The 10,179-nt window shown below is 44.8% G+C and overlaps 1 protein-coding gene across 1 annotated transcript; it reads right to left on the bottom strand.

Moving 5' to 3' along the window:
• Positions 1-313: 313 nt before the first annotated feature.
• Positions 314-3,979, bottom strand: PMAIP1 (phorbol-12-myristate-13-acetate-induced protein 1). The gene is made up of 2 exons (XM_006837575.1): positions 3,922-3,979; positions 314-432 (listed from the first exon to the last, which is right to left on the bottom strand). The coding sequence occupies exons 1-2, from the start codon at positions 3,977-3,979 to the stop codon at positions 314-316; spliced, it is 177 nt and encodes a 58-aa protein (XP_006837638.1).
• Between the last annotated feature and the right edge of the window lie 6,200 nt (positions 3,980-10,179).

Here is a 10,179-nt window from a genome sequence, read left to right as displayed (position 1 = left end):
ACATGTTGTTTCTTCTACCATGCACACAGTCTTTTATCAACTCCTCTTATACTACAACAATCCTCTATGCAAAAGAGAAATGGGTAAGTCATCACTTTCTGTTTCCAAGACTCTTCCATTCTTGCTTCAAACAAACAAAATGGTTTTATAATACTCTCAACATCCCACAGAATAGCTGAGAAACTTCCATCTTCCTTTCCAAATAGCCAGTGCTGCTTTTATGTTCCCCTGGATGACAACTGGTAAGATTTGCACCTATTGAAGAATTCTTCCCTTTAAAGGATTTTCCCCACACAAAGGATCCAAAGAAGTCTCAGGTGCCCAAGTGAAAGAGTTTGGCTATTACATTCAGAACTTTCTGCCGGAAATTCAGTTTGTCTCCAATTCTCCGGAGCTGAATAGCACACTCAACTTCATGTTCCTGGTGGCGCTCTGAAAAGGAAAGCAACAGCTTAACATTAGCATTGACAACATTCCAGAGGATACCTAATTAGACTTACTGTGACCATTTAAAGGCAGTCCACTGTGGATTTACAGTCGGTTTGAACTACAATGTGGGCAGTTCAAGCTCACCAGTGATCAGAAACCCTATACAGGGTCTCTAAGAGTCAGAAGCAACTCAAAGGCACTTAGCGAGTTGAATATTGATTTTAGCTTTATGCAAGCCTGTTCTGTGATACGAGAGACTTAAAAGGCACACACACAAACACATATACACATTCCACAAACACTATCACACTAAGACTCATAAATAACAAAAATAGCAAAGGCAAAGAAGCGTATTTTGATTTTTTTTTTTTTTTTTAATATTTAAAGCATCCTGAAGGAGACAAAAGTTACCTTACTTTCTTTCAACTGTGGAACATTCAGTTTGTCACACAGCACAAAGAGTAACTTTTTGTCAGCCTTCACCAAGAGCAGGTGAGATCATCCATTTCCCTCTCATCTAAGGTAGGTCAGTGAATAGAAGTCAAAGATTAAATCCCTTTGTGTTGTTTTCAAGTAGGATTTATTTTTTAAATGCCAATAAATTTATAGTTTAGGTTGTTGTTGTGGTCAAGTACCCCCAGGTCTGTTTCGACTCATAGTGACCCTGTGGCTAGTGGGTTTAAACTGCCAATCTTGAAATAAGCTTAAGCTATATGGGTTAATATGGAGCTCTGGTAGCGTAGTGGTTACGAATCGGGCTGCGAACCTAAAGGTCAGCGGTTCGAAACTACCAGCCGCTCTGCGGGAGAAAGATGAGGCTTTCTACTCCCGTAAGGATTTACACCCTCGGAAACCCTGTACAGGGTCGCTATGGGTCGGACCCGACTCGATGGCACTTAACAACAACAACATATGGGTTAATGTGTCAGAAACTGCAAGGTCAGTGGTTTAAGCTCACCAGCTGCTCCTTGGAAACCCTATACAGGGTAGCTGTGGGTCAGAATCAATGGTACTCAACAACATACCCTCAGTAACAGTCCAAAGAAGACATATTCTTGACCTCATAGAAAAATTTTTTTCTTTTACATTTTATAAGACTCATCTGCATCTTATTTAAAAATTATGTCCAAATTCTCAAAAGCAATTTTAACATTTACATTTTACTTTAACAAACATTCCTTCCTACAAACTTTTATGAGAGGATTAAAACAGAAAAGAAGTAATGTTTAATTTCCATTTCCCTGCTTCTTACAATTGCGATCTCTTTAAAGTGCTGAAGAGCAAAGATGCCAGCTTGAGAACTAAGGTGCACCTGACTCAAGCCATGGTATTTTCAATAACCTCACATGCATGTGAAAGCTGGGCAGTGAATAAGGAAGACCGTAGAAGACTTGATACATTTGAGTTATGGTGTTGGAGGAGAATATTGAAAGTACCACAGACTGCCAAAAGAACAAGCAGATCTGTGTTGGGCACAGCCAGAATGATCCTTGGAAACCAGGATGGCCATACTTCATCTCTCATGCTTTGGATGTATCAGGAGGGACCAGTCCCTTGCAAAGAATATCATGTTTGGTACAGAGGAGGGTGGGAGATAAAGAGAAAGACCCTCAACTAGATGCATTGGCAGCATGGCGGAAGCGATGTGGTTTCAGGCTTGGCAACAATTTGAGGTTGGCCCAGGACTGGGAAGTGTTTGTTTTGTTCTGTTGTACACAGGGTCGCTGTGAGTCGGTATGACTCGATGGCTCCTAACAATAACTGAATATTAATTTCAGAAAAATAAAGTTGATAACATAATGTCCAAGGAACTTTTCAGGTAAGTGAAGTTAACCCTAAATCTTGTTGCTAAAGTGCCATAGAGTCGGTTCCAACTCATAACGACCCTGTATAGGATTTCTCATTGGCTGGTGGGTTTGAATTGTCGACTCATGGTTACCTACAGTGCCACACTAGTACTCTCAATCCCAAATCTACACTAATCCTAATTTTCATTTTTTTCTGATATTTCAAAGCAACTCTGGGTCTTTTTAATACATTCAAAATCAAGATTACACGCATGAAAAACCATTAACTGCAAATCCGGTGATTGGAGTGGAAATAAGTGGAAACTGAATAGATGTTCTCTACAAGAACTATCCTAAATCCTTCCTAATCCCTGTTGGAGAGTAATTATTTGACAACTAACTTATCTCAGAAAATGTCATCTTTACAGACTGCTGGATGTAGTTTTCTCCAAACACTTTGAGAGGAATTTATAAAGACACTTTGACTTTTCAATGTGGGGGAGATTCGCATCAGAAACAACTAGATAGCAATTAACAATAGAATTATCATTCAGCATAAAATTTGGGGAGCCCTGAATTCACCCAAATAGCTCCTAGTTGCCTATTCTTCATTCCTAGTTGCAGCTGCACATCTATCCAAGAACTCATCAAGTTTAAGAGGACCCTTGTTACTGTGAACTTAGTAGGTGGGGCCCCAGAGGTTTCCGGGAAGACCTGCTGAGAGCAAGGTCAGAACTCATAATGTGGCAGAATGGACAAAGATTGTCCACCCTCAGACCTGATCCCATGGTGTCCCGTTCATTCACAAAATACCACCACTTTCTCTGCAGTCCAAGGGCTCTCTCTAGAAGAGGAAACTACCTGAGCTGTACAGACGCCTTCAGATACAGCAGCAGTAGGACCCACGCGGATTTCAAGGCCACAACCACACACCTTACTGGGCTACAGCCCTTTATTGATGTCCGTCTTCTTTGATAAGACTGACAAAAGACAGCGGTGACTTTTAAAGTGGCCTGATGGAGACTTATTGGGGGGGAGCAGGTAGAGAAGGGAATGAATGGGTGGATTGGGGGGTGGGTCTTCAAGCTACAGGCGGCGGCGCCCCTCTCCCTGCTGCAATTAACATGGACCATTAAAAATGTCTACTCTGAAACTTCAAAGGAAGCCTTTAGATTTCTAAAAAAATTCTTGCGAGGCCCTATAAACCCTGTTTAGCCTAGGATGGCATAGCTGGGGTAGTAGCAACCAGCTATAGGAATGTGTAGGAGCAGCTTTGCTTGGTGTTTGGTAAGCGAGCAGATACCCTCGGAGGACCTCGGCTCTGGAGGGGAGGGCCCATCTCAGTTAGCACTAGGGGCTCTGGGCCGCCCACCTGCCGTGCCAATGACTTTCCCCTCGTGCCAGTATTTGCACTTTTTGTTCCCACGGCCACAGAGCAGGGCGATCGGCATCGTGTAGGGGGGAGAATAGTGGAGCCAAGGGAAGCGTCTCCCCCCTTCCACCCCTCCTCCCCCAGGTAAAACACAGCTGTATCTAAATCCCATGCTCTGGTACTTTTCCTCTACGGTCCTAGGAACCACCACCCTACTCCCCGGGTCAGTAGTTCCTGGAGACGCCCCTGGCGCGCACACCTGCCTCGACCAGTCTGGGCCCGAGCCCCGACCCCCCCACAGCAGGCCGCCCCCCAGGCCCGGCTAGTGCGTACCTGCCGGCGCCCACGAGAGGCTCGGCTGCGCGCTCTTACGCGCTTTCTTGCCTGGCATCTCGACCAGCCGCTGCCCGAAGCCGCGGCTCTTTCTGCAGGACGCGACTGCTAGCCGGGAGGATGCGGAACCAGAGCGGAGCTCGACACACGAGGACCGGAGTCAGAGCGCGCTGGGAAATCTATTTCAGCCCGCGCGGAATTTAAGGGGACTTTCCCCCGTGACGTGCAAAACTTGACGCTGGCACCGCCCTCTCCCCGCCCCGCGAGACGTTGCAGAGGGAGGAGCGCGCCGGGGCCGGGACGGCGGGGAATCCCACGCTGCCGCCGCAGCAAAACGAGCTCTGCCCGGGCACGTTCCGTGCTTGTAGCGGAGCGGGGCTCGCGGCGTAAGCTGCGCGTCCGAGACTACAGCTCCCCAGACTGCGCTCTGCGAGCTCCATGACGCCGGCCTCCCGGTCTGCGCTTCCTGCCTGGAGGGAGGCGCAAGGCTCCGGGTGAACTAATGAGCTGTTAGCCCTATGGCTTGCCGCGCCTTTTGTGCGCGGGAGACCTTGTCCCGACCCCTAAATCACTTCCCGGAAGGATAGGAAAAGAGCCGGGGCGGGATGGGAGAATCTGCAGCAGCCCGACGCCTAGCAGAGTCAGCTGCAGGATGGCATGTTTTGGGAGCCGCTAGACGAGGAAGGTTAACCTAGCAGGAAGTTTGTGGTGGAGAAGCCAGCTCCTTACCGTAAACGGGCAATTAGTGAAATGTGTAAACAAATCCCGGAACGAGTTCAGAAAAGAACGATTTTCACACTAAGAAACTGGGTAGTTGCAGCGAAGTAAAGAAAACTTTTCTAATAGGAAAGAGTGTATAGGTGGGAGCGAGGACTGGCTTTCAGCCAGATTTTTGTTGTTTTTAAGTGCCTTCGAGTTGGTGCCGACTCATAGCGACCCTGTATAAAGTTTCCAAGGAGTGACTGGTGAATTTGAACCTCTGACCTTGAGTCCAGTGCTTATGCTACACGCATCATCAGGTCAGGTTCGTTCTGTGACTTTAGACGAGAAGCAGACTCAACTCAAAAGTTTAGATAGGAACCACAGTGGAGTCCTGATGTGACGCTGCGGTTTAATGCACAGGACTGCAAGGTCAGTGGTTCAAGCTAACCTACATGGAGTCGCCCTGAGGCACTTAACAATAGGGCAGTGAGTTTATGTTCACTGAGGAGGGACAACTCAGGTGAAAGGCGAGAATGGCCGCACAACTCAAATGTAATCCACTCCACGTCTCTGAATTGTACACGTGCAGAAGATGCTGAATCGGCGTCTGTTCTACATAAATTCTAAAAATAAATAAAAATTTAAAAATATTAGCATATACCTCTAGTTCCTTTGTACAAACAAAATAAAACTTGCCATAGAGTGGGTTCCGACTGACCATGCATAGGGGTTACCTTGGAGCGGCTGGTGGATTTGAACCACTGACCCATTGGTTAGCAGTTCAATGCTTATTCTCCAGCACCACCCCAGGACTACATAGTAAACCTATTGTTGGTTTGTAAAGTACCTTAAAGTCAGTTCCAACTCCTAGTGACCTTGTATAGGGTTTCTGAGTAGCAGTTGATGGGTTTGAACTGCCAGTTTTGTGTAGCAATCCAGTGTTTATTCTACAGTGCCACACCCTATGAGGCGGATTAAAACTGCCTTGTAGGGCTTCCATGGCTGAACTCTTTATTGAAACTGACTGCTGCATCTTTCTCCTGGTGGAAAGACTGAGCAACTTTAAACACTGCCACCAGGGCTCCCTTCTCTTTGGCAGGGGAAAGACATTTGTTCATCTGGATGTTTAATAACAAAAAGGGGTTGCATGGGGTGGGGGTGGGGGGGTGCTTTTATGAAGAGAGGAATATGGTATACGGTGTCTGGGAATATGAAATAGTTCATACAATGATGCTTGAGTAATGCCATGGTTACAAAGAGAGAGTCATTAGGAATAGTTAGCAGATATTGATGGCCACCACATGCTAAGTGGTGGGAATCTTGCTGTGGCTCTGTGGATAAAACTCCTGTTTACCACATTCGCTGCTCTATTTGCTTTTGTCATTTGCATTATCTGGTCCCTGTAGGCATTTGAGCTTGCTTATTTATCTTAAGTCATTCAATTAACACACACCAGCATTTTATCTATGGTGTAGACAGTTCTCTTAGCAGGACACAAAGCTACCCGTGAACTTAAACAACTGAATTTTGAGGCTCATGTTGGGTACTCTGAGTGTGATTTTAGGTTGGAGTCAGAGTGAACAGAATTCAGGAGTCACCCCCATATGACAACAGGAACAAGGGAGGTGATGAATTGACATGTTATCTCAAACCTGAGACCCCAAAACTAATGTGGCCCCCTCAAGGTTAGTTTTTACATATTTGACATAGTGTGACCGCATAGGATAAGCATGGACGGCTAACTGCAAGGTCAGTGGTTCAAACATACCAGCTACTCCTCGGAAACCCTATACAGGGTCGCAATGAGTTGCAACAGACTCCTAAACACCAACAGCATAGATATAACATCATTGACTTCTGGATTGCATAAACTGGTCACTGTCTGTTCATTTTATGCATCCTGAAATGCAATGCATATAATCAGCAAAAGAAAGGCATAGTGTAATCCTGTTTACCTGCAAAGGCTTGGTCAGTCCTGCTCGCTCACATTATCATTATAAAATGTTGTTGGTCATGTGACTCATAAGGGAGGCTATTCTGTAGCTGCACCTGGGGTCTGTTTTATTGTTGTTGTGGGTTTTTGTATCCATTCCAATTCAAAGAGTTTTTCAGGCTGGGCTGTAACCTTTACAGAAGCAGATGGACAGGACTTTGTCCCTCAGAGATGCAGTGTAGATTTGAACTACCAACCTTTTGGTTAGTAGCTAAGCACCCATTTGCTAGGAAGAAAAACAAGGAGAGAGGTAGGGGGTGGTGGGTTTCAGAGCTGGATTAAAGCCAAGTGGAGTATGGTGGACCTTTTCTGTCTTTTGATTAGCTCTGGCATGTAAAGGCTTTCAGATCCAACATGTATGAAGAGGAAGAAGTGAGGAGTCATGAAAAGCAAAGTGTGAACAGTCATTATATACCTCGATAACTCCAAGGTCAGCAGTTCAAATCCACCAGCTGCTCCTTGGAAACTTTATACAGGGTTGCTCTAAGTTGGAACTGACTTAATGGCGCTTAACAACTACAATAATTGCAAAGAAGCTGTATCATTGAATGTTGGAGTTACACAAAATATAAACATATGGGGGTGTTTAGTCCATCTAAGCTAGCAACAAGCCCTACATGCATGTCAGTGGTAAAACCTGAGACAAGGTTGGTGTGTTCTGAGCTCATGACTGATGTCCTTGCTGGGGATCTCACCAGCAGCTTATGAATCCCACAAAGGAAAGTGAAGTCCAAGCCATTTCTAAAGTTTTCAACATAATGTCATTTCTCCTTTGATGGTCCCAAAGACCAAATAAGTGTGTGGTGCTGTAGATTAATGCACTGGCCTGCAAAGTAGCTTTGAACTGCAAGGTCAGTGGTTCAAGTTCACCAGCTGCTCCTCAGAAACCCTATACAGGGTCGCTGGAACACTTAATTGTGCTCATGAGGAATCTGTACCTTGACCAAGAAGCAGTGGTTCGAACAGAACATGGGAACACTGAATGGTTTTAAATTAAGAAAGATGTGAGACAAGGTTGTATTCTTTCACCATACTTATTCAACCTGTATGCTGAGCAAATCATACGAGAAGCTGGGTTCTGTGAAGAAAAACGTAGCATCAGGATTGGAGGAAGACTCATTAAAAACCTGCGATATGCAGATGATACAACCTTGTTTGCTGAAAGTGAAGCAGACTTAAAACATATACTGATGAAGGATTACATTCGGTATGGATTTCATCTCAATGTAAAGAAAACAAAAATCCTCACTGGACGAATAAACAACATTCTTATCAATGGAGAAAAGATTGAAGTTGTCAAGGACTTCATTCTTCTTGGATCAACTATCAACACTCATGGAAGCAGCAGTCAAGAAATCAGACGATATATTGCATTAGGCAAATCTGCTGCACAAGACCTTTTGAATGTGTTGAAGAGCAAAAATGTCAGCTTGAGGACTAAGGTGAGCCTGACCCAAGCCATGGTATTTTTAATAACCTCATATGGATGCGAAAGCTGGACAGTGAATAAGGAAGACCATAGAAGAATTGATGCTTTTGAGTTTTGGTGTTTGAGGAGAATATTGAAAGTGCTATGGGCTGCCAAAAGAACCAATAGATCCGTTTTGGAAGAAGTGCAGCCAGAGTGCTCCTTGGAGGCCTAGATGGCCAAACTTCGTCTCTCATACTTTGAACATATTGTCAAGAGGGACCAGTCACTGGAGAAGGATACCACATTTGGTAAGGTGGAGGGTCAGAGAAAAAGAGGAAGACCCCCAATGAGATGGATTGGCCAAGTGGCAGCATCAATGGACTCAAGTGTGGCAACAGTAGTGAGGTTGGCCCAGGATCAGGCAGTGTTTCATTCTACTGTGCGTAAGGTCGAGTATCAATTCGATGGCACCTAACAATAACAACAACATAGGTCAGAACCAATTCGATAGCATTCAACAACAATAAAACAACTTTATAAAAGTAGTAGGACTTCACACCCAGCAGGATGGCTACTATTAAATACACAGACACACAAGAGAAACCACAGAAAATAACAAGTGTTGGCAGAGATGTGGAGAAACTGGAACGCTGATAAATGCTAGTGGCAAAGTGAGATAAACATTGGTCTGCTTACTGAGAGATCAGTGGTTCAAATCCACCAGCCGCTCCTCAGGAGAAAAATGAGGCTGTTTGTGCCTATGAAGACTTAAAATCTCAGAAACCTTCTGAGAACGTGGAACCTTATCCAGAGAAGCAGTGACACTAGAGATAGAGGTAGAGATGAGGACATGGAGAGAAAGGCTGTGTGCTGGTGGCCAGGAGGCAGGCTTGCAGAATACGCTCTTTGTTTGTTTAAATGATTATATAATCCTGAGTGTTTTTGTGTACATCCAAAAACAAAAGGATTGGAGAAAAAAAAAAAACTATTACCAGAGAACCCATTTTTACAAACCTCATTGAAAATGCTATCAACATAATGAAAGAAACAGGCTTAACGAGTAATAGGAGAGCCGTTTATCTATCTCCTGGAGAATATAGGTTTGGACAAGGGGATGCCATTGTCCAATGAGGGGGCTTGAGAGGAAGACTGTGATGCAAGACACAGGCATCAGATGTGATTCAGTTTATCCCAATAAAAGAGGATTTCTTTGTCCTGTGTAGTGTGTTGGTGAACGTAAGATTAGATTAATACATTAATCAATTAAATCTCTACTGACTTGAAGATTCACACAGGGCTGATCTCTGGGGAGACAGTCTTTCCTACCTCCAGTGCCAAGATTAGTACTTCACAGACTAGATGTGCATAGGAATCAAGTGCACCTCTGATCTTGGAGGACTGGTTGGACCCTGAGAGTCCACTTCTTTATCAAGCCCTGGGAAGCTGATGTTGCTTGTCTGTGGACAGCATTTTGAGTAGCAATGCTAGAGGGAGATGCAGATAAGTAAACTGGCAAGTACACTAGGATGCACACCAGTGCTGTGAGGAGGGAAGTATGGAGGATGGTGGTAGGTCTGGGAAGACAACCTAGGAAGAGCAGTTAAATAAATGCCTGAGGGCCACATAGGAGCAGGTGAAGCCACGAACTGGAGAGGGAAGTATATTCTCGGCAGAGAATGAAGAGCACACTGTTGAGACGAGAGTGAGAAAGAAGCTACCAGAAGACATTTGGATGTTATCTTGGGACAATGGAGGAACCACCAAAAGTGGTTCTAGAAAGCTCACTCTGCTTTAGAGTGTCCGTTGCTGTTAAATCAATTCTGACTCCTAGCGACGCGATAGGACAAAGATCTGTCCCATAGGTTTCCAAGGCTGTAATCTTTATGGAAGGAGATTGGCAGATGGTTTTCTCTTGGAGTTGTGTTCCAACGACCAACCTTTAGGTTACCAGCCCAACGCTAATCCGCTGTGTCACGAGGGTTGCTTGTGATTAGATTAATAAGGATAACATTGGCAGGAGAATCCTGGTGTGGCGCTGTGGGATAAAGCACTGGACCACAGGTCGATTTGAACCACAAGATCGGTAGTTCAAACTCACCAGCAGCTCTATACAGGGTTGCTATGAGTCAGAACAGACTTGATGATACTTAAC

This window comes from Chrysochloris asiatica, unplaced genomic scaffold, assembly GCF_000296735.1.
Source record: "Chrysochloris asiatica unplaced genomic scaffold, ChrAsi1.0 scaffold00021, whole genome shotgun sequence".
Lineage (NCBI taxonomy): Eukaryota > Metazoa > Chordata > Mammalia > Afrosoricida > Chrysochloridae > Chrysochloris > Chrysochloris asiatica.
This window is presented reverse-complemented; position numbering and strand designations above follow the sequence as displayed.